The sequence below is a fragment of the Passer montanus genome, unplaced genomic scaffold (assembly GCF_014805655.1).
Source record: "Passer montanus isolate IOZ18808 unplaced genomic scaffold, ASM1480565v1 scaffold44, whole genome shotgun sequence".
NCBI classification, from domain to species: domain Eukaryota; kingdom Metazoa; phylum Chordata; class Aves; order Passeriformes; family Passeridae; genus Passer; species Passer montanus.
Window position 1 is genome coordinate 2,266 of NW_024369262.1, and position 24,533 is coordinate 26,798.

Below are 24,533 nucleotides of genomic sequence, written 5' to 3' on the forward strand. Positions count from 1 at the left end.
TCAATAGTTTTTGCAAAACTATTGGAATTTAATGTTAACCTGATTACTACTGGAACACTTTGCTTGTTTAGCAGTGTAGCAGGAGGTATATAATACTGTTTATTGCCTTGATTAATGTCAAATGTTTTTAACACCCTTCATATGGCAATTTTATAGTAGTTGTACTTGCACATGAGCAAATGTGAAGGCCAAAAAAACTTGAAACGTTTGATCTGATCTGCCAGCATTCCAAAAGCTGTTTTGTAAGAGTAGATTTTCCTAATTTTTGCATTATGATCCCCACAGGTATTTAAGAACATGTCACAGAAGCAAGAACCAGGTGTCTGTATGGTCATTTATTAGCTGAGTGAATGGGGTTTCTCACAATTCTGTTTTTATTACCATGTTATAGCACTTTGTTCTTCATTAAAAAGTAAAGCTTTATTAAGGGGAAGCCTGATAGCATTCAAACTTAATTTTAAGCTTGCTTTTCTTTTAGTCAGTGGAGTGAAGAAGATGAAATTGCAGACTACAAGCAAAACTGTGAATGGATGGATGAATGTCAGGATGTAATGTTTGAGACCTGGTATGAAAAGATAGCTCAAGCTGACCCAGAGAAGCAGAGAAAGGTGACCTCATGTTTTGTATGTTTACCTGCAGAAGGGGTAAATAAGAGTCCTTTAAAAGCCTAAAGGGCAGAAAGGAGTCTGGTTTATTGTTAATTTTTATTAGCTGGATCTCTGTAGACTTTCAAGAGTCTAGAATGTTAAAATATCCCGATTCATTTTTGGCAGGGGAAATGTTCTGCTTCGTGTCTGAAGCATTGTCAAAGTCAGAAATAACACTCAAGTAAATTGTGTTGGTTTATTGCTGCAGATGCACATGTTTGTTGCTCGTTACTGTGACCTGTTAAACGTGGACATTTCCTGTGATGGCTGTGACGAAATCGCACCGTGGCATCGCTACCGCTGTCTGCAGTGCAATGACATGGATCTGTGTAAAACCTGTTTCCTTGGTAAGAACCATTAAATAACCCCTCAAAACCTTGTATTTGAAACCAAAACAGTATCTTGGAAGTTATTGTCTTGGTTTGAAAAGAGAGGTGTCTGCTAAGGAAGGCAGGAGCCTCCCCTGAAATGGAAAATGCACACCCCTTCCCTCTGAATTATTGTAATTCTGAAATTAAGGGGCTCTCAGGCAAAGATATGGGAGTAGGAATAACAGTTCTTTATTAGGGAAGAAAATAAAAATAGAAAAATGCACTAACACAAAACAACACTGCCAGAGTCAGAGCAGGAGCTGAGCCCTGTGGGTCAGGGTGGTGGCACAGTTCCATCCCATGGGGGCTCAGCCCTCCTGCAGTGCCAGCTGTGCTTCTGCTGGAGCAGGGATCCTGCACAAGGGGGGAGTTTTCCTCTGAAGCTCCAGGGCTGCTGGAGATGGGCCTGCTCTTCCTCTGGGAATGCAGGGCAGGAGAAAGCTGCTCCTCTGGAAATGCAGTGGGCAAAGGCTGCTGTGCTGTTCCAGGCACAGATTGTATCCAGGTAGGAATGCTTGGCTCCTGCCCTGGGCGGAGCATCTCCCCATGGGATGCTGGAATTTGATCAGCCATGCAGGGACACTCAGTAGCCATGAACAGCAGAAATCTCCTGGAGGGAGGATTGGCTGTGGAAGAGATAAAGAAAACTGCCCCACCTGGTTTTAACAGGTGGTCCAGTGAACAGAAGATAACTGTCCCACCTCTAACAGATGGAATAGAATACACACTCCTACTCACATCTTGAAACCCAGGACAGTTGTACACAAAATAAAGTCAAACACTTTTCTTCTGTGTTCTTTAGAAATGTTTAAGTGTTCTTTCCCTAGTATGAATATGAACCTGAAGTTAGGAAAAGTCCTTTGTCAAAAAAATTTACAGGGAAGTCTTTCTTTACAGGTGGAGTTAAACCTGAAGGACATGAGGATGACCATGAAATGGTGAACATGGAATATGCCTGTGATCACTGCCAAGGAGTTATCATAGGTCGGAGAATGAACTGCAATGTTTGTGATGACTTTGACCTTTGCTATGGATGCTATCATGCAAAGAAATACTCTGACAGGTATTAAAAATGTGATTTGCTTTCCCCCATGTGGCAGAAAGACAGTATTTAGTAGCTAAATACAATCAGTCATTCTCATTGTGCTTCCTATAAAGCTGTGTCTGACATCAGAACATCTCCTTGGTGTCCTTTGGGGAAACAAAGATAGGACCAGTTTGGCAAAAATGTCTGGAAAGCTGCCTCAGCCTCTGAAGTCACTTGGTAGCAATTGTTTTCTGGATGTGGCTAGGAAAGCTGCAGAAGGAGTTACCAGTCCTGTATGACAGGAGAGAAGAGACAATCCCTACTGTGGAAACAGTTTTCAGTGCTTGACACCAGAGGTCATAAAACCCTGGTCCGCAGTTTGAACCTCTGGAATGTGTTGGGTTTCAAGTGGTTTCCTCTGAAGATAGTTAGTGTTGACTGACTATGTTGGTTAGCAGAAAACCAAAAGCTGCATTCCTAAAACTGTCCCTTGTCCTTGCAGCCACCTGCCCACCCACAGCATCACAGTGTACCCCATGGTGACCATCCGCATCAGTGACCGCCAGCGCCTCATCCAGCCCTACGTCCACAACTACTCCTGGCTGCTCTTTGCTGCCCTCACCCTCTACAGTGCAGATCTGGCAAATGGGGAGGAAGTAGAAGGAGAGCAGCTGGATCCCCAGATCCTCAGCCATGCCAGAGTTCTGCAGCATCAGTGCATTCAGCTCATTGGGGACTGCCTGATGAAAGCACAGCACGGAAAAGGTGAGTCAGCTCCTCCTGCTCTGAACAATGCTTTCTACAAGTGTCAGAAATGTCTGTGGTTACTGACTTGAAAGTTTCCAAAGGAAAGGGGAAGCTACTGTGTACTTCACTGAGAATAACTGTTTATGTAGAAAGCAAATGTAGAACAAGTGTCGTTCAGGGTCGTTGGAACATGGAAAATAGAGTGCTTGAGAAAACTAATTTTATGCTTACATAAACATTGGACACAACTTGGCAAGTCTCTGGTTGTTTTTTTTTCCATCTTAGCTGTTGTAAAGGGATCAGTCAATACAGCTTCATGTTCTTTTTGTAATGTATCACTGACAGCTGAAGGACAGCAAATAACTTGGTGGAAAAAGTTTTTTGTTCTGCATCTCATGGGAAGAGATTTTAAACTGTGTTTCTGGTATAAATTTCTGGCAGTGGTGTTGATTTGTCTGGAAATAGGGGTTTCTGTGAACAAAGACCTACTACAGAAAGTAGGGTTATACAATAGGGACCTATTTTGAATGTATCAAAAATTCTAGACTAAAATTCAAATAAGGTGCTGGTAGCTTTTGTGAGCAGCTCTAATACAACTGAAATACCACCACCACCAAATACTTACACATACTCATTAATTAATCTGTTTACAGTATACAGTTCTGTTGTGCAGGTGGTCAGAAAATTGAAAAATAAGACATACGTCATTTGCTATTCATAATTTACACTCTACTGTTTTCTTAAATTAAGACCTCTACCTAATGGCATCTTTGAGGTGGAAGATGTCACCATCTGTCCATCACTAGTATTTAATGACACTACATAATTATATGAGCTTGATAGAAAATATGTTTTTGATTAAGTTAATGTTCAAAAGAATTCTGTAAGTAGTTTGAAGTTCTCTTTTAAAGTGTTTCAGTTCTGCTTTTTGTCTGTCTTGCCACTCAACAGCTAAATAACTTTCATAACTTTTTTGCTCCCAGGACTGAAAAATTTAGCTCTCCTCTGCATGTTACCAGAAGATGAGTCCATCTCAGAGAATGACACTGTTGCAGGCAGTCCTCCCACAGACAGTGCTCCAAAAAGTCATCCTGGTGATAGAGCAGGGAAGGGAAGAGATGAGAAACGCAGCACAGGCTCCTTGGTGCATCGTAGTGTAAGTAGCTGTTATCTCCAGAACCCCTGATATCAGACATGTGATCTGATAATAAACATCTTCAGGTGCTTAAACACCCTGTTCTGAATGTGGGACTGAAATAAGGGATAGTAATGATTTCATTTGTAGGTAAAAGCTGGGGGGAAAGGGGACAGTTGTTTTTTTCATTAGATCTGGCTGATCAAAAACTTCTTGTTCTGAACTGAACAAAGTTCTGAATTTTCACAAAAGGGTTACAGGAGAGGGGCATGTCTTGTTCTTTGTGAAAGGGCTGTTATGTCCCTGGTTGTTAGCACTCTTGAGTATTATTATGAGTTTCTTACAGTTTTATACAGTTTTTAAAACTATTACAATGTAATAGTTTTATGCAGGGAGATATGAGCAAAATAAAATAACATAATTTAATTGTATGGAAACTTAAGACATGAATACATCAACAAATTCTTAACTAGAAGGTTTTGATACTCAAAGAAAAATGTTGGTAAAGTGCAGATGACTGAATTCTTTCCATGCTTGTTCCCGCAGGTATTCCATTTTGTTTTAATCTTTTAATACTTCTGTTTTATTTTTAGGGGAAAGGAGATACTCACAAGGAAATCCAGTCTCCTGCAGAAGATAAAGTAGGAAAACAAGAAATTGAAATCAAACCTGTCTCTGCAAAGAAAGCTGTTGTGAGACAAGAGTCAGACTTGTCTGTGGATGGGAATGTTCCTGCAACAGGTAAAACATAATTTCTTATTTTCTCTGTCACAGAAACATCCACTCATCTGCAAACAGCTGTCTTTTTTATTCCTAATTCAGTTTTGCATATTTTCTAATGTCTGTGTCTGCTTTGTGAAAACCTGCCAGACATTGCTTTGAACAAATGCCTTGCAGTCTGTTTAAAGGAGTCTGGAAATCAGAGTAGATTTCCACAAGTATTTATCCATGTATGGAGATAATAGTCACTGTTGGTCTAACACAACACTTGTGTGTTCTGATGCACTTGGAACCAGAAAATAAGTGTCTTATCCTGTTAAAATTAAATCTGGGATTGTAAGAATTTTGAAAGTTAAATGGTTCTGTCTAGCACTGTCCTTTATATGTTTTACTAGATGGTATAAATTTCATTACCTTCTGTTTCTATACACTTCTAAAAAGATTTTATTTTTAAATTGTAATAATTCTTTTTTATAATTTCTATTTATTTTTAGATTTGGATTATAAAAATTAAGCTATGACTTATTTATGTTTAATGTCACTTAGGGGATTTTCTTATTTTGTTTTTATTTACAAAGCAGGTGACTCCGTCTCAGAGGATTCAACCCCAAAACCAACAGAGAAGGTTTTAATACCTAGCCAGGAACAAGTTTTTGCTGAATGCTCTCAGAAGAGGATTTTGGGGTTGCTGGCAGCTATGTTACCACCTTTCAAATCAGTTAGTTCTTTTTCCTTCCATGTGTTTTTTTTTCTATGTGCACAAATAACATGAATAAAATTCACAGGAATTAAATGTGGGATATGGACCCATGTTGTTTACATGTTATGAAATGTGAATTAGAATGTCTTCAGACACTGACATCACTAAGGAATGTAAGGGCTTGTTCCTGGGTGAAGTGAGAGGGAATGGAATTTTAATGTATCTGTGAAGTAGAGTCTTAACTGTTTAGCAGAGTTTAAGTCTTCAGTTTAGCTTCACATGCCAGGGCCAATAACCAAAGTAGGAATGTAGTTTCTCATTCCTTCTGTCCATTTGAAAGACCTTCAGAATAGAAGCTTTTGTATGTGCTGACTTTGACTAAAAATCTTGTTTTCTTTCCCTGCCTCACTGAGATTTTTCTCTCTCCACAGGGCTCCACAATGTCTCTGATCAACCTGGAACAAATACTTCCACTGATGTTTCATGTTGTAATCTCAAATGCTGGCCACCTGAATGAAACTTACCATTTAACCTTGGGACTCCTGGGCCAGTTAATCCTCAGGCTCATGCCTGCAGAAGTGGATGCTGCTGTGACTAAAATCCTTTCAGCCAAACATAATTTGTTTGTACCAGGAGATGGATCTACAGTGCCAGAAGGATGGAAGACAACTCATCTTCTGTTCAGTCTGGGAGCTGTGTGTTTAGACAGGTGCTTCTTACTTTAACTCAATCAATTAATCTCTGCTGAACAGTAATTTTTTTTTCATGTATGCCTTGTACATAGAGGCTTTTTAATAGAAAGGTAATTAATGTACCTGGCCATGGAAGGGGCTTAGCACCTGCAGCCTTTGTTGCAGTGGGAATCCTGATTTCCTTCCAGAAGGCTGGCTGCTGAGGAATGGCCTAATTTCCTGTGCTTACCTACACAGCATGTCATGGAGGAGGAATTGAGGTTTGGAAGCTACGAGGAAAGCCAAAAATACAGTCCTTTACTTTTTGTGTGCCATTCATTCTCTCACATTGTTACAAATCCCTTGTGTAACTTGGGAAAGGAGGAGGGTGTGTCACATAACTATCACCAGTGCTGACTTCTGGATCTGGCCCTACTATGTAAGAGTACTTGAGAGAGAGGTTTTTTATAGTGAAATTGCACTGGAAACAGCAATTTCACTATAAACAACAACAGATTTAGAAGATCTTGAGAAAGTTCTCAAGCATTCTGAGATTAATGTCATGCCTGTTAAATGTGACTTTTTTTTTATTGTGGTTGTGTTTTACTGGGAGGGTTCATAAACAAATAGGAAAGCATATGGAATTGTTTTCATTATTTTAAAATTTATGAAAAGCATACAAAATTTGAGAATATCCAAAGCATAAGCTGAGGGAAAGGATTTTCTCAAAAACTAACTTTAGTGTTAGAGACCAATCCCTGTAGGTTATTTGTGTGATCCAGAGAGTGAGCAGGTGGTCGAGAACATGGGATGTAAACCTCTTGCTGCCATGCAAACAGAAACTTCTGAGTTCTAAACTAAAATTCAGAGTTAACAGTGGCAATGTTCAGGCACACTTTGGTTTGAGCCTGTAGACCCTTTCAGAAAGCAGAATAGTATTTATGCTCTGTGGAAAACAAAGCAGAATTCATGTGTCACTGGGATGAAAGTTTCAAGTATTTGCAAAAACAGTTCTGTAGCAATTTGAAAGCTGCAGCTGTGACAGATGATCAGTGATTTGCTGTCTTGAGGAGGAATAGCTTCAGGAGAGTGTGCAGTCAGCCCTCCTAAAGCAGCCTGCTCTTGCTTTGCAGCCGCGTGGGGCTGGACTGGGCGAGCTCCATGGCAGACATCCTGCGGGCTCTGAACTCCTCTGCACAGTGGCACCATGTCATTGCTGCTTTCACTGACCACTGCATAAAGCAGCTGCCCTTCCAGCTAAAGCACACCAACATCTTCACTCTATTGGTGCTGGTTGGCTTTCCTGAGGTAAGTAGCCTGTCAGTCCTAAAGGAAACAAAACTGGAAACAAAAGCTTTTAAGTATCTCTTTCTAAATGCTACAGATTCCAGCAATGGGAGACAGCCTTTCTAAACTCTCAAAATCTGATGTGTGTCAGAGTTGACATCTTTCCACTTGTGCACAATTAACATTTATCTAATGAAGAATAATGAGCTGGTTTTGTCTCGCATTTTTTGGATGTTGCTTATAACTGCTACAAGCAAACCAGCTTTATTTGTTTCAGTATCTAAAAGGACTTTTGTACAAGCAAAACAATCCATTCTCCATCTTGATGTTCATAGCTGATACATTGCCTATGGAACATCAAGTTGGTTGTTGTAGACATTTCTTTTATAGAATTCAACTTCTATTTTCTAAAAACCAGCAAATACCAGGCATCAAACAGTGGTTCAGCTAAAAAATACAATGGCAAGAATAAGCAAATGTAACCAATATAAGACATGGCTGTGTATTTGTAAATAAGTATTCCAAATCCTAACTGAAGTTGTGCTGCCATTCCAGGTGCTGTGTATGGGCACTCGTTCTGTGTACATGGACAATGCTAATGAGCCTCATAATGTGATCATCCTGAAGCACTTCACTGAGAAAAACAGGGCAGTGGTTGTAGACATCAAAACCCGAAAGAGAAAAACAGGTTCTGTAACATTTTTGTTTTATCAGAGAATCACAGAGTATTTCCTTACAGTTTGTTAAAAGCAAATGTTAACTAGACCACTGTGCAGGTCTGCAGAGTTTGAATTCCATTGTTAGTAAGTTGCCTGACTTTCTGCTCATAGGTTACCAGATTCTGCTTGCAGGTCACTGCCAAATTGTGAAGCTTCTGCCGTAATTACTTCAATTATTTTTATTAAGAGAAGGATTTAGAAAGCTGTTGAGACCATTCTGTTGATTGAGAAATCTCAGAAACAGGCTTTTGATGAAGATGTAGTAGTTGTTTCTGTTTCAGATTTGTGTAGTGCTTGTGTCTTATCCTTTACTAACTTGTGCTTAATGTTTTAGAAAAATTGCTAATTTAAAAACAGTTTGGATATTCCTACAATTTGAGACCAAGTGAAATATTTAATATATAGCAAGTCAGTTGGGTTTTTAGAAGCAAGGGCTTTTCTCTTTGTATGGCCTAATATAGTGAAGTTAATAAAGCAAAGGTTGTCCTAAGATTTGACTACTGAATTTGTGTAAAAGACATTTGGAAAAATCAACAGACTAAACCACTTTTTGATATTCAATGAAGATTTGAATAGAAAAGCTTTTCTTTTTGTTTAACTGTTGACATTTTAAACAGTAAGATCAGCAGTATTTATTTCATTATATCAATTGCAGGTCAGAATTTTCCCCATTTTAACTGTAAAATACAACACGAGCTACTTTGCACACTGTACTGCTGATGTGCAAATATGTGCTGTTGCCAGGAGTGACCTGGGGATTTTGAACTTGTACTGAAAAATTAAATACTTTCTTGACTGTTCAGGGAATCTGAGATAATTTCTGTATAAGACCTTTATTAGAACATGATTGATGTAAGGATGTCTCATATCTCAGCCTACTCATATCTACTAAGACATGACTCTACAACATTTTGATGTGATCCAAGTGAATTGTGTTTTTTCTCTCTTGTAGTGAAAGACTATCAGTTGATTCAGAAGTGTGAGCAGGAAGGCAGTGATTCCCAGACCCAGCTGAGGCAGTACCTGCAGCACTTTGTCCTCATCTCCACCCACCTCCTGCAGACCAGCATGGACAGCAGCTATGCTGAGGCAGTGGAGACAACTTGGGTCTTGTCCCTGGCTCTGAAGGGGCTGTACAGAACTCTGAAGGTATCTGCCACAGAATATGATAGAGAAATAAGAATTCATGTTCTACCCTGTGCTGCAGGGTATTGACTGAGCCCACTGGGGAATTGCCACAAGGGCATTTCTGTCACAGCTGGATCCCTTTATTCCCACTCTCTAGGGGGTTGGAAATGTTGCTGGGCTTTCAATAGCTTTTGTTGAGCTGCAGAGTTGTTTTGCTTCTCCTCTGTGGGGGCCAGCCAATCAGGAGACCTCAGGAAGAAATTCCTAGAGGTAACATTTTATGGAGTGAAGCTCACTTTTCTCACTCCTGAAGTATTTGAAGAGGAATTTTTTTAAAAAAATTTTTTGAGTGTCAATCAAAACAGATTCTCAGTTACTACTCTGTGCACATCATAGATGATACCTTTAAGGGCTTTGAAGTGAGGATTTTTATTTTAGGGAAATGAAAGGAAAAGATTCCCAGTGTAGTTCATCTGGGCAGGATCTTTAAGGATCTGAAGTGAGGATTTTTATTTTAGGGAAATGAAAGGAAAAGATTCCCAGTGTAGTTCATCTGGGCAGGAAATTCACCCAAGGCTGTGTGACAAGAACTCACAAGCACTGTGATGCATTGTTCCTTTTTTAGTTATTTATTTGTGTGTGTGTGTGTCTGTGTGTGCAGATTCATGGCTTTAAGGAGATCCAGTCTGCCTTTCTTCAGTCTGGTTTACTCAAACTTCTAGTGAAGAAGTGTAGCAAAGGAACTGGCTTCAGTAAGACTTGGCTTCTCCGAGACTTGGAGGTAAGAAAAGTGACATTTTGTAAAAAGTTAGGCTTCACACAGTGGCATGAAAGGTTATGGCAGTACACTGCCCTCCTGGGGACTCAAGATTATCTCTAATTAGTCTCTAAAAAAACGGTCACTTAACTGTATCCCTGAATCTGCCTCCTTCTGCCCATCATAATCCTGTGGATAATAGACTAAATTCTTTAAAGCAGGAGCTGATTTTCACTAATCTGATTTTATTTGGAAAACAATTTGCAGGATGAGACATCACTCACCTACTCAGATTGTTTTATGGATTTTATTTAGACTGTTCTTGAGAATTCCATTCTTCAATTTACAAAATAACCTCAAAGAAAGGCATGACTTGCACAAGGTTTTGCTGCAGTGCAGGTGGGGAGATCAATGCACACGTGGGCATATTCTTTCACAGTGGTTGTTAATTGCTGAAAGATAAGTGTGGTTCAACTGTTACTTATGTTTTGTCTTAAGCAGGAGTTGTGTTAATTCATCTTTAGGACTGTGATGAAGCCAAAGGGCTGTTTTCAAGGGAGCAGAGTGTGTAGGGGCATCACTGGCATTCTGGGGATAGTCACCTTTGCTTTGTTTTTGTCTTGGAATCTACAAATCTTTGATGCACTGAAATGGTTAAATAATTACTTTCTCAACTTCCTTTGCACTTTCAGCTAATCACTGAAGTTGTCTTTGCAGCAGCATGGAAGGTGTAACTCATTAGTGAAGTAGGAAATGGTTTTTGTTTGTGTTTTGGGGTTGTTTTTTATTTTTAGGTGTGCTTCTTTGTAAAATAATGTGTTAAGCACTGTCCAGGTCTGACAATGTTCCTCTAAGATGCTGATTGCAAATAAAGTAATAATACCTACAGCTGTCACACCATATGCTACCTTTTTTCTGTGTAGATTTTGTCAATAATGCTGTATTCCTCAAAGCAAGATATCAGTTCCCTGGCTGAACAGGAGGATACTGAGCTGGAAGACAGGGAACAAGATCAGGATGTGGAGCAGCCTGTTGTTGGTCCTGTTGACTCAGAGCAGAACAAACTTGATCCTCTGGAGGGCCTGGATGAAGCCACCAAAATATGCTTCTTGGTATTTAAATTAGTTTACCTTCTTTTGGGTAAATGTGCATTTGCTAGTTGCATAAAACATTTGGTTATTCATATGGTTGTTTTCCTTCTAAATTTATAGAGTATGGGTCTATGATTGCAATGCATCATTCTTTAAAGAAAACAAAACAGAACTACAGTAATGAATGCTACAAAATCATTATACAGTGTTTTGCTAAATTCTTCTCATTATTATTAATCCAGATACTGAGTTCATTAATTCTCTACCTACAAAGTGGGAAATAATGCTTAGATCATCCTTAAAGAAATTCAATCTTTCCTTTCCCCCTCTGATGTGTTTTTGAGGGTTTTTAATTTCTTTTTGCTCCTTGCTCAGATGACACATGATGCACTTAATGCACCTCTCCACATTCTTCGAGCCATGTATGAGCTGCAGATGAAAAGAACAGAATCTTTTTTCCTGGAAGTTCAAAAGAGGTATGTGAAATTCTGGGTCCAGCAGAGAAAGTGGTGGGTGAAAATCTAAAATCCTCTCAGTGCTGGATAGAAATTCTTCCAAGGATAAGATTTGGTTTTCATGTGTGAAAAAGTAAGGAAATAAACTCCTGCAAAGTTGTATTTATGGAAGCAAGTCACCATCTTCTAAAACACATCACATGCTCTTTTCTATGTGGTAGCTCCCATATGAAGATCCACTGTGGCTCTGAATTCTGTGAACTGAGTCAAGAGCTCACATGTGGCTTCTGGTACTCAAAGCATCTCACAGAGACACCATGTTCTCACAGAAATGAGTGATTTTGTAACATTAAAATCCTTTGGCTTGTTAAAACACTGGAACAGTTAACATGACAAAAATAGGCATAGCTTAATCTTTCCAAAACAGAAGGTGGGAAGATTTAATTTGCATTTAATTGCCCTAATTGAGTTTGCATTGCTTTGGAAACACATTTGTGTATTTTTGATTTTCTGTGAAGGTTTGATGGGGATGTGATCACAACGGACGAGAGGATCAGGACGCTGGCTCAGAAGTGGCAGCCCAGCAAACGCCTGAGGCTGGAGGAGCAGAGCTCCAAGGCAGTGGATACAGACATGATCATCTTGCCCTGCTTGGTATGGACACCTCTACAAAAAGCAACAGTTGGAAAATAATCTATTTTGGCATTCATGCCTGAGAATTTTTTTTTGTACATCTGAAATAATCTGTTATCAATGTTTTATGTCAAAATGAATGAGTGAATGAGCAGGTACAAGAAGCAAGTATTTCTTCCTTGTTATTCCTTCCTTAAGGAAGTGAAAGAACTTGATTTCCATATCAGGAGAACAAATTGTGATTGCAGGCTGTAATTTCCTCCCCTTACACAAGAGATTGTATCTCACTGCTGTAAGCTTATGCTCTACTACTGTCTTAGCATATCATTGTTATCTTACAGTACATTCAGCAGAACAAGGAAGCAATGAAATGATCTTGTAAAGTAGACACTACACTTGCAAGCTTTGGGTTTTGCATTCAATTGCAGGGTCCCACAGCTCTGCTTTATTTTGAGGGCTCACTCCTGGTTGTGGGGCGTCAGCACAACTGTTTATCAGTTGCATTGCAAAGGAGAAGGAGCTTCCTGAAGCAGTTTCACAAAATTATAAGAAAAAGATAGGCCTTTCAACAGCTTATACAGAGGCTGTGAAATACCCACGCCTGGAAATTGTCCAAACTTAACTGGACAAAGCCCTGATTTTGAAGTTATCTCAGCCTTGAGTCAAATTTGGAGTAAGTGATCTCCAAAAGTCCCTCCCAGCTTGCCTCATTTCAGGGCACTTGGTAGCTCTACCTCTGTAGGTGAGCTTCAGTTAACACTTCTGGTTGGATTTCTGACTGCTGTTTCCACAAATGCATCAGTGTATAGTGAGGTGTGTAGACATAAACAGTGTTTCTCAGGAAATCTACAGCTATGTGAGAAATCCTACTTTTGTGGGGTTTTTGACAAATTCATTTGTAAATTCAGCTTGCAGTTTGACCAGTCAGATATCCAAACATAAGGCAGTAAATTACTGACAGCCTGTTTTCAAACTTGCATTTCTCTTCTTGCAGTCAAAGCCTGTACTCTGTGATAAAGCAACAGAAGAAACCAATCCTGTTGCCCAGAAACTCATCACCAACACAGAGAGTGACCTGCAGCTCAGCTATGCCAAGCAGCGCCGCACCAAGAGTTCCATTCTCCTGCACAAGGAGCTGGACTCCAGGAGCAAAAAGGCTGTGAGGGACTACCTGTATCGTGTCAATGAGGCCATTGCAGTTCTGTATGCCAGGCACGTGCTGGCATCCTTGTTAGCTGAGTGGCCTGATGATGTGGCAATAAATGAGGAAATCCTCGATCTCAGTGGCCCAGCCCATATGACATACATCCTGGACATGCTGATGCAGCTAGAGGAGAAGCAGCTGTGGGAAAAAGTAAGTGGATTTCACTTAGACATGTGAACAAAACCTGTGCCCATATGCCACGAGACTCTGACTAACAGAAGTACTTGCAGTTCCTTTTTTCAACTAAATTGAAACTCCAAAATTTAAATTAGTTCTGAAAAAACAGTTGGAAGCTGTCAGTGTCTTGATGTGCTGATCTTGTTAACAGAAAATGGAAAAAGTAGCAGTGTAGAGAGAACTCTTTCAGTTATGAAAGAGAAACTGGTAAAATAGGCAGTCTGGTTTGAAAATAGACAATATAGATGGTAATATAGAGAAATTGGTAAAATTGGCAGTGCCTTTTAAAAGCTGCTTTTTCTTAGATCTCAATGTCTGTATTGTAATACCTGCTCCTCCACTGATGAGCTGGTGGTGGAAGTGATCTTGGAATTATAATAGAATGTTGTAATGAAAGTGTCAGCTCAAGGCTTCACAGCAGTCAAAGCAAATCAAGTGCTGGGAATCTTCAAAAAGGGAATGAAAAATAAAGTAGAAGGCATTGATATGCCACTGAACCAATACTATGCACTCTTTTGGACTGCAGTGACTGCCCTCATCCCATTAAAAAATAAAAATAAGGTGCAGTGCAACTGGAAGAGGCCTGAAGAAGAATGGAAGGGATTATTACAGCCATGGAATAACTTCAGTATGAGAAACCAACTGTTTTTTTTCATTCTGGATCTTTCCCCTGTGAGGCACTGAGGGAGAAGGAGTAATGGAAAAGTCTGTTCCTCTTTCTCTGTAGGTTTAAAGCAGTAAATAGCATGCAAAACTTAAGAGCAAGTATTATTCACTGGCCCTCCCAGTAAGAAAACAAAGGAGTGTCAGATTAAGGTAATAAGTGGCAGGTCCAAAACAAACCAAAAGAACAGGCTCTTGACAGTAAGTCATGGAAATTGTTGCCCCAGGGTGTTTTAATGGGTTCAGAAAAGGGCAGGATGAACTGATAGAATAAAATCTATTAAGGCATATTAAATGCAAATAACTAGCCTTTGTCTTAGGTTGTTCTGCAAGTGCAGGGCAAAGAGTGCATTCAGGGAACATGCTGTCTTTAAAAAAGGAGGTTTTTAAACTCCTTTTCCCAAGAAATCAGGATTTGGAGATGAACCTGCAGGCCTGAGCTGATGTTTGACATTTTGTAGGAGGAGTTAGGAGATGGTAGGTGATGACATGGCCTTAATGAGTTACTCTGACATGGAGGGGCCTCAAGTAACAGAATTCCTGGATTCAGGGCTTTTCTGCACTGTTATAAAAATAAGAAAAAGGGTGACTCGGGTGGTTGTGAATGATTTTTAGTCTGCCCTGATAGATTAAAGGGCATTTTTGGGTAGTTTTAAACACACGGGACTTGCATCTGCTGCTTTCAAATCTTCAGCCATCTCATTGATACTTTATAATTTCTTCTTTCTGCACAGTGTTGTACTTTTTTTTTGTTTTTGAAGGCTAAAATATATGACATATTCTATTAAAATCAAAACCTGTGGGTATAGAAGGTAAAGGAGCCTGTTTAGGATGTTAACAAAGTTGTTTATCTCACTTAATTACAGCTTCAGTTTCCTGTTAATTACTTTATGGATTAGCCTTGATTCTAGCAGTTGTGAAGAGACATGGCCAATATCTGTCATAATTTTGTCAAAAAAAGAATGAAAGGTCTAGAACAGAAGACAGAGTGAAATCTTTTGTGCTTATGGAGATGACACTTGCAGGCATAATTTCTGAATTTATCTTGCTACTTGCTGGTTCCTTGGTTCCCTCTTCCAAAATACTGTGTGGCTAACATGACTCATGTCAGCTATCAGAATGTACAATTGTAAATGTTCTTTTGACAGCAAATTATATTTCCATGACATTTCTCCTCCCCAGATTCTGCAGAAAGTGCTGCATGGGTGCAAGGAGAGCATGCTGGGGACCATGGCCCTGACAGCCTGTCAGTTCATGGAGGAGCCAGGGATGGCTGTGCAGATGAGGGAGTCTCAGCATCCTTACAACAACAATACCAACTTTGAGGTAGGGCAGGCATGGGTTACAGGCATGGCTTGAAGCTGGAACCACCCAGGGGTTGGAGCAGAAGCCTCTCAGAGTTCCACATGGGTATCTGTGGGACTGAATTCTGTGCTTGGAGCACCTGTGAAATCTGCTCAGTTTTCCTTGGAAAAGGCTGAATCTGATAGTTCAGGCCTTGCCCTGCAAAGAAATATGTTCAATCAGGCACTTTAATGTAATTCTAATTCAATCATATGAAAAGTGCATAACTTATATGGTTTTACTGTGCATGTATTTGAAGTAGATCAGATTTGTAAATGGTTTCAAGGCCTTAATGATCAAATGTTTCTACCCTTCCTTCCAAAGATTTGTTTCAGTTGGCCTATTCCAGTTGGTCCTTGTGCTGTTAGATGAAAGTAGGAGTGGTGTCTTTTTTCTTGTATTTCTCATTTTAGACTCTTTCCCTGACACAAACATTTTCTGATTTTCTTCTCTTGATACTGTTTGATAGCATTTTTCTGATATAGTTTGGTAAGTAATTGTTGCCTCTGGGCAGTCTTGGGATTTTTAATTTCCCTGCTGCTCTGACTCCTCTGATTTTCATTTTTAAAATGCATATAAGCCTTAGGTTCTGGCAGCGAGATCAATATCAGCAACAATTTCTGCTTTTAAAAAAAGAAAGCATTGCTGGCAATTCATTTTACATGCTTAACAGCTAATGTGAACAATAAGCCATGCTTTACATTTGTTAAATTAGCTCAGGGTAAAAATATCAAAGTAAAAAACTCACAGAGATGCTGTAATATATTTTATATCTCCCTTGTTTGTATGGTGAAAGTTAAGTGGGCTATGGGCAGTACAGTGTGACAGGACACAAAGGTGCTGTGTTTATTTCTCAGGATAAAGTTCACATTCCTGGTGCTATCTACCTCTCCATCAAGTTTGACTCGCAGTGTAACACAGAGGAGGGCTGTGATGAGCTGCTCATGTCCAGCAGCAGCGACTTCCAGCAGGATCGGCACAGCTTCAGTGGGTCTCCACAGAAATGGACTGACTTCGAGCTTCCAGGTGAGCAGGACTGCTCAAGGGTGTGCAGGATACTGCTGGGACTCCTGGGAGAAACTCCTCATGACTTAAATGTGGATGTTCCTGAGATGTGTAGGGAAAAAGCCAGTCCTTTCCTTGTCCCACTGAGTTTGCTCTGACGTGCTGCTCTCGCATTTGTTTCTGCAAAGTGGCTTATCTGTTGTTGTGCTGTGACCTTTTCTTTCCACCACTCAGTCAAAGCATGCACTCAGCTACTGGAAACAAATTTGATCTTGGTTCTGTTCCAGCACAGTCCTTGTTCTGCACGATATTCACTTACATTGTTTATGCCTTGTCTTACTTTCCACAGGAAGCACGTTTTTTTATTTAAAAAAAGAAAAGATATGCTTATCTCTGTCTCCGTGCTCTGCTGCTGCTCTGAGCAAAGAGAGCCAGTGCCAGCACCTCGGCTCCAGCTGGTGCCACAGCTGGAAAAAACCCAGGGCTTGACTGCCAGCTGCACTCTGGATTCTCTAGGCACGTTTGTGAGAGCACAGTGAGGAGCAAATGCCAGAGAGCTCCTGGACTGCACAGTCCCCTGCTTCTGACTTTAACCTGGCTTAACCCACTGGGCACTGGGGCACTGCAGGAAGCTCTTGACTTCAAGGATTGTCAGCACCTGTAAAGAGATTTAGGAACTTTCTTAGCAAACCAGTTTGGGTTACAAGGTGCTGGTTTTGGGTTACAAGGTGCTGGTTAAAAGCAGATGTGTGTTCTGTAGAAATATTTTAGATTTTTGTGAACTTCTGTCTGTCTTCTTTTTCATCCCTAATAGTTGCCAAGATTTGCCAAGGAGCTGAACTTTGAAGCTCATTGTTTAGAGCAGCCTTGGCTGTGAAACTTGAGTTTCACCTTGTGGAAATTCATTTCCAACCAAGGCTGTCTGGATTAAGGCTCTTGATTCCAGCAGGTTTTAGCTGAAACCAGACCTTTGAAGGCTTCTGGCTTTTCATTTGATTGAAGTGCTTTCTCCTAAGAGTAGGAGAGAACACTGTCTCCATTTCATGATAAAAAGGCAAAATCTTTTATAGATATTTCATTTTAAATCCTAAAAAAATGTTTTCAAAATTTTTCTTGTTCATGAAACTTTGAAAATTCTGCTTCCCGATGAAATCTAGCCCCAGGCTTTTCCATGGGGCAGAAGGTTATTTTAAGTTTTAACAGCTGTAGTATTATAGAACACAATAGGTCAGAAGATGTTTTGTGTAGTTACAGCTAACTACCAGGATTTATCTCTGAAGGTGTAGATGCCACAATGGAAAAAACCTCTGAAATGTTTTTAGCCTGATTGTTAGTGGTGAAATGTTTTTGATAGTCCTTCTATTTTAAGTGATTAAGTTTGTTTTCTTCCTTGGAGTAAAAATGTTCAGTTTAATTTTCTGAGGTGTAATAATTTTACTTTCAAATATTTTAAACCTTTTGTCCAGTGAATTCAAGTGTTGTTGTAAAGAACTTGGCTGCCTGTAACAGGGTTCTTGTTTCATAAATCATAACTGATCCAGTAACACAATGGGAAAAGTGAAGTTACATGTGCAGAACATGGAATTTCTTTAATTTCCTATATTTAATTATCAAAGATGTAAAAGACATTATCCTTCCTATCCAGTATCTTTAGACAGGGGAAACTATTGTGAGTTTTGCTTCAGCCTCCTCTTTGTCTCCTGTTCTTTGTGTTTCATAGTTACCAAAAACCAAAAGACCACCTCTCTTAAATGAAGACATCTAGGATTAATTAATTACTTTTCATTAACTTTTCATTTAAATTGTATTTGAGATGGCAAAACTAACTCAGAAGATAATGTGGGCTTTCTTCCTTCCCTGCACACAGGAGACACACTCTACTACCGATTCACTTCTGACATGAGCAACACTGAGTGGGGTTATAAGTTTACAGTGACAGCAGGTCATCTGGGCAGGTTTCAGACAGGTAAGAGATGCTCAGAATCTATTGAAAAGGGCCTTTTTTAGTCATTTTGCTGAGCTTTGAGAGACCTGTGGTTATCCCTTTTCCTTGACTTAGAATTTGCATTCAGTGTCTTAGAAATAATGTGATCAGTTTTGTTCAAATTGAAACTCAGCTGATGCATCTTATTTCCTGTGATTTTGGGGTAGAAACACAAAATCTTCACAGAGACTTGGAGATTGCCATTAAAATGATGTAATTTGCATGCAAAATCTCATTATATTATAGTAATTACACAGAGTATTTAGTAAACACTCCAGGATGCCATAACTGGAAACAGAAATAATGGTAATTGCATTTTTCCAAAGTGGTTATCCATTAAAATAGGATGGCTCTGGGTCTAATTTTTGGCATAAGATGTTCTGTTAGTTTATTTCAGAGTTTAAATATTTTTAATGAAATTGAGGCTGATGGATTATTTGCTATCAGCAAAACTCTACTGCATGTCATATAATAGGGAGGGCCTGTGTTTTGTTTGCCTTATTTGGGCAAAAATTTAATTTTGGATATGATTCTTTCCAATTTTTATGTGAGTTTTACCTCAGGAAAAAGTTGCCACGTCAGGATGTAATCTAGAGTTATCTCAGAGTTTTGTTTGGCATTTAAATTCAATATTTCTGGCTTGCAGTACTTGACTATATGAACAGAATGCATCCCTACAAAACTGAACAGCTGTTTGAATTTCCTTTTTTCCTTGCCCCAGGGTTTGAAATTCTGAAGCAGATGCTGTCTGAGGAAAGGGTAATTCCTCACCTCCCTCTGGCCAGGATCTGGGAGTGGCAGGTGGGAGTGGCGTGTCGCCAGACCGGCCACCAGCGCCTCAAGGCCATCCACCTGCTGCTGAAGATCGTGCAGTGCAGCAGCCAGGGGTGAGTGCCCTGCTCCACACCCTGCACTGTGGCAAGGCCAGGGCAACAGAAAGGCACTAAGCTGATACTGTTTTAACCAAAAAAACCCCTGTGATTTGAAGCAGGTTTTCTTAATTTGTCTTTCGATGCAATTTACAGTGCTTGATAGCTTTGAGATCATTTCTGCTTTGATAGCAGAAATGTTTTACTCTCTCTTCTTTCTTGGCCTTTAAAGAAATATAATTCAAATGTTATTGTAAAGAAAAAAAATCATCACAAATCAGAACAAAGGTAGATCTCAATTAATTATCAATAAATTTATTTTCTTTGTATTAGTTATACTGCAGAATTAAGGTAAGGATGAAATAATAACCTGGTAAAGTGATGATCTGATTCTCTGTAAAGTAAATAGCTTCCAAATTATTGTTTTTAGTTGTACCACTAAGCCTGTAATTGAGTTTTAGAAGAGATATGTGTCCCTAAGCTTATGTATATATGGCATGAGTATTTCTAGATGCAAGAACATTTAGCAAAGTGGTTATTTTTTATTGTTAACTGTCACAAATGTATGGTTTTGTTCTCTTAAATTTGATTTGGTTTGCTTTCCTCTCCCCATTTCCAGAAATGGGCATGGTGGTTACTCACTATTGCATCACAATTTCATTAAAATTACTTTTTTTCTCAGGGACTGTGACCTCACCTTACTGAAGCCACTTTGGCAGCTCTTCACCCACATGGAAAACAACTCGTGTCATGACTCGGCCAAGCCTGGTATCCTCCTTCCTCTTCATCGTGCACTGGCAGAACTCTTCTTTGTGACAGAAAACAGAGTTACTGTAAGCAGCTCCTGTGTTTCTATCCCTCCTTTCCTCAGTGCTGGGAATGACAGAGTTTTACACTAAATTCACTTGTCCTTTATCCCTCAGAGCTACAGAAACATTAACAACTTTGAGTGAAAGAGTGTGGCAACAAATTCTAATTAGAGGGGAATTCTGTTACCTTATCCATCACTGGACTTTAAGTGATAGTCATGACTATTAAGGCCCTAAAGCCACTGTTTATTCTGAGAGCAATTCTGGTTTAATAATTAATTTAAAGGTATTTGCATGTGGTTTTCATAGAGTTGGTTTTGAACTTTAAATATGTCTTGAGCTCATTTCTGTGATCACAAACTGTGCTCTAGTTTGGGAGAGTCTGGAGTGCAGTTCTGAGACCTTTGGTTCCTGGGGACTCTAGTGATCAGCATTTTGATGTTAATTAGTAGAATATCACCTTTGGTAGAAACATTGGTGTTCATTGCATGTTTTCTGGCTGCAGGAGCTTGGATCTCTACAGGAGTATTTGCTTGCCTTAAATACTGAAGATCATCTTCATCGCTGCACAGCACAGGTAGGATTGCACAGCCCCGGGGCTGGGAGGGTATTAATTTAAAGGTATTTGCATGTGGTTTTCATAGAGTTGGTTTTGAACTTTAAATATTAATAAAATTGAGCTCATTTCTGTGATCACAAACTGTGCTCTAGTTTGGGAGAGTCTGGAGTGCAGTTCTGAGACCTTTGGTTCCTGGGGACTCTAGTGATCAGCATTTTGATGTTAATTAGTAGAATATCACCTTTGGTAGAAACATTGGTGTTCATTGCATGTTTTCTGGCTGCAGGAGCTTGGATCTCTACAGGAGTATTTGCTTGCCTTAAATACTGAAGATCATCTTCATCGCTGCACAGCACAGGTAGGATTGCACAGCCCCGGGGCTGGGAGGGTCTGGGATCTTTGTGGCAGACACTGGATCATTTCCCATTGCCCAGTGGAGTTTATACAAGAGATATTAATGTGCTTGGTCATTGCAGTACCTTGCCAGGCCTCTGAAAGTTATGAGTGAACTCTGCACAAATGCTTTTCTAGGATACTGGGAAGAAATTCTTCCCATGAGGGTGGGCAGGCCCTGGCACAGGGTTCCCAAAGCAGCTGTGGCTGCCCCATCCCTGGCAGTGTCCAAGGCCAGGTTGGACAGGGCTTTGGAGCACCCTGGGATAATGGAAGGTGTCCCTGCCATGGCAGGGGGTGGAATGAGATGATCTTTAATGTCCCTCTGAACCCAAACCAGTCCATGATTCTAGGTTTCTATTTCTGTTTAGTTTCATATGATTTCTTTACGCTTTGGCCTTGAGGAGAATATTTGGTGTGACTTTGTTTTTCCTTTTCTCTTCTAGGCCCTGAAAAACATTGCTGCTATCAGCCTTGCCATTAACTATCCAAACAAATCAACAAGTTTCTGGAATGTTTAATACTGGCTCAGGCCGGAGTGCATGGGATAGAGTAGTTTGTCCATAGGACATGGGAACAAACATCTTAACTCCATTCAGGAGAAGTTCCTTCAGCTTCAGTGTATGAGCACTCTGCAGCCTTCCTTCCTTCCACCTTGATGTAGAATTTGTAAAAGTAACAGCTCACTTCAATGAAAAAGCACATCCTGAAGTAACTCATGCGTCGCCTACAGTTATGTATGCACATATTGTAGCATGTTAGAGTAAACAGAACAATATTGTTTTTTATTCAGAGGAAGTAAAGGAAAGAAGGTAGCTGAAGTATGAGAATGGAAGGCCCCCACGTTTCTATCATCTGCTCCTGAGGAAACTTGATCCATGAAAGATGTCAGCTTCAGAAAATTGTGCTGAACTCGGGGTGCTGCCATCAGCAGTGTCTGTTGTACATCTGCAGAGTGGAACAGGCAAACCAGAGTCTGGTGGCTGCTCCAGCAATGGTCCATGCTTGGATCCTGTCATTTTTGCTTTGGAGGCTACTTCCCAAGGAAAAGGATTTCAATTCTTACTAAACTACAGGTTGTAAAACAAATTGTGGTTGATTTGCAAAGTAGTTGAAGGATTCCAGTTTCACAGCATCCTTGTGCAAGAGCTTTATGTTTCTCCTGTTCTTTGGGTCACCTGTTCTTACCTTGCTTTATCTCCAGTGTATTATTCCAAATAGCCCATTATTGTAGTGCAGAGAGCAGAGGCTGGCCTTCAGTCACAAGGCAGTGGTGATATGAAGACCTAAAGAACCTACATGATTCTGAAAAATCACATCTTTACAAGAAATTATGAGAAGACATTTTTTTCCTTCAGTTATTCTGATATTAGTGGCTTAGGAGGTCCTTCTTGGCAATGTTGGGAACCCAGACTCCCAGCACTCAGGGTGGGGTTAATGATCAATCCACTCTTATCTTACAGAGCAATAACCACATTTCTCTTAGTGAGCATGGAGTGAATTGCAGACCTTCTATGCTGCAATAAATTGGCTTTCTTCCTGCACAGCTATATTGGTTATTCCCTCTCCAAAGAGTTAAAAAGAACACAGAAATATTTGGGGGTGTATTTTGTGTACCATTGCACAGTTTGTAGAGCTGGTCTTGTCAAATATAAATTCAGATTACTTTTAATGCTAAATATTTTCTTCTTTTCTTCTTTACCCCAACACTGGAGAATGGAAAAAAAAAAGGCAGCCAAAAGCTCTAATAGTAAATTAATGCAAGTTGTGTGAAGTAGTGGCTCTGTCAGAAGGAAATGTATTTATTGACCCTGCTTGTCCAAAATTTGAGTGGTGCCCAAATACCAGTGCACAGGCGCCCTGCTTTGGGGAGTATCCTCTGAACTGATGGTCTTCTCAGTGGGGCTGGAGTTTAAGGGTGGCCCAATCTCCCTCTGAGAGGGAAACATGCAGTAATACATCCCTTGGATTTTTTTGATGGCCTCTTGTGCTGTAGAGTTTTGTTTTGACTTCTGTTCAACCAAGTGAATGCACAGCAAGTGCTGATTTAGAATGGGATTATTCTGCTTGAAAGGCTTAAAACTGAAGTCCAAGAAGCAGCATGCTTTCAGGAATGGAGTGGCTCTCTTAGCAAATGAGAATGCCAGGATTCAGGAAAAGTGTAATATTTGTGAAAGACTGAAAGGAAGCAGAGAGATGCTGCTCTGAAAGCCCTCCTTGAGCATCATGAGTTGATTTCCTTAAAGACATCAGGATGGGAAGGGAATTATCAAGATTGTGGTGTACCTTTAATGCAGAGATCATTCTGTTCCCACACAAGGTGTTTGAGTTTGCAGCCTCCCTGCAGGGCTGTCAGAGATCCTGGGAACCAACTGCTTCACACTTGTCATTGCTGGAACAGATCCTGGCAGGGGAGATGCTCCTAAACTGATGGTAGGGAGTCACGTGGATGGGGCAGGTGAGCACTTGGAAATTGCTTCTCTGGAGCAGGAGGAACTTCCTCTTCACTGCCTCTGTGGGCACCCATGGCTGAGGAATCATGGATCTGCTGTGCTGACATCGCCCGTCACTCAAAGAAGGATTTTTCTTTTCTCACATCAGGGATTGAAGACTGTAAATAAACCATTCATAGAACCTGTCACAGCTCTGTCACAGTCACTTTTTTTCTGTTGGACTGTCCTTTTGCTTTCTGGATGAAGACATGAGGCTGCAAGGATGACACAGGAGTGGCCAGAACTCCTTGCTAGGCATTACCACTCAACTTACTCTACCAGCAGTGACTGGCCTCGTGAGTCAGTCGTCTTGCCCTGAAGGAACTGTCTAGGAACAGTGTCCACTAAATATAATTTCTACCCACTAGATGGAACTGAAGGACTGTGACCTGAGTTGACACTGAATCTGTTGCTGCCTTATAACTCAAATCATTAATTATGGATTTTTTAACAGACAAGAAACACTGATTATTTTTTTTTTCCTTCTGGTAGCTCTAAAGAAAGAGGAATAGAATACCAATAATGAATATTCATGATCAATCACATTTTAAAAATTATGCAGAAGTTCCAAGTGGATGTGAATGATGCTATTGAATTGTATAAAACTGTCTGGAAAACAGGTATGCTGAAAAAAATGTGCCTAATATAAGAAAAACTAAAAAAGTTGTCCTGCCTGAATCACCTATGATGTGTTTAAAACAAATCATATTGTTCCTAATGATACATTTGACTTGCTTTCATTAAACACTTAAAAATGAGAGTTTTATAATTTCTTTTCTTACGGGTTTACTACTTTGCAATTTTTATCAGTTGTTTAAAATATATCAGACCTTTAGATTTATTCCAGTTCAGTTCAACATGTAAAAAGAAAGCTACAGATGTGGGTAAAATATGCAAATGAAGAGAAATATATTGTAAAAATTCTATAAAATCAAAAAAAGTACAA

At 39.9% G+C, this 24,533-nt stretch overlaps 1 protein-coding gene across 3 annotated transcripts; it reads left to right on the plus strand.

Moving 5' to 3' along the window:
- Positions 1–210: 210 nt before the first annotated feature.
- LOC120507712 (zinc finger ZZ-type and EF-hand domain-containing protein 1-like) lies at positions 211–24,533 on the plus strand. 3 transcript variants are annotated; one of them, XM_039720718.1, is made up of 23 exons: positions 211–608; positions 856–994; positions 1,916–2,081; positions 2,548–2,810; positions 3,776–3,948; positions 4,521–4,668; positions 5,229–5,365; positions 5,779–6,056; positions 7,152–7,326; positions 7,861–7,993; positions 8,977–9,173; positions 9,814–9,933; positions 10,833–11,021; positions 11,376–11,476; positions 11,974–12,109; positions 13,083–13,442; positions 15,315–15,458; positions 16,334–16,502; positions 18,349–18,447; positions 19,187–19,352; positions 20,017–20,167; positions 20,649–20,720; positions 21,542–21,616. In XM_039720718.1, exons 1-23 carry the CDS (start codon positions 531–533, stop codon positions 21,614–21,616), a joined length of 3,669 nt encoding a protein of 1,222 aa, XP_039576652.1. In that variant the 5' UTR covers positions 211–530. The 3 variants fall into 3 exon arrangements, with proteins under 3 accessions (XP_039576652.1, XP_039576651.1, XP_039576650.1); XM_039720717.1 differs by lacking the exon at positions 20,649–20,720 and adding an exon at positions 20,989–21,060 and having other exon boundaries at positions 214–608; positions 5,226–5,365; positions 21,542–24,533; XM_039720716.1 differs by having other exon boundaries at positions 220–608; positions 5,226–5,365; positions 21,542–24,533.

What these genes read in the sequence shown, in the direction of transcription:
- LOC120507712 (XM_039720717.1), top strand. Translation starts at nt 531, where the DNA reads ATGGATGAATGTCAGGATGTAATGTTTGAGACCTGGTATGAAAAGATA. An exon ending in TGATCATCTTGCCCTGCTTG is followed by an intron (nt 12,110 to 13,082) that starts GTATGGACACCT and finishes CTCTTCTTGCAG; the next exon opens with TCAAAGCCTGTACTCTGTGA. An exon ending in ACAACAATACCAACTTTGAG is followed by an intron (nt 15,459 to 16,333) that starts GTAGGGCAGGCA and finishes TTTATTTCTCAG; the next exon opens with GATAAAGTTCACATTCCTGG.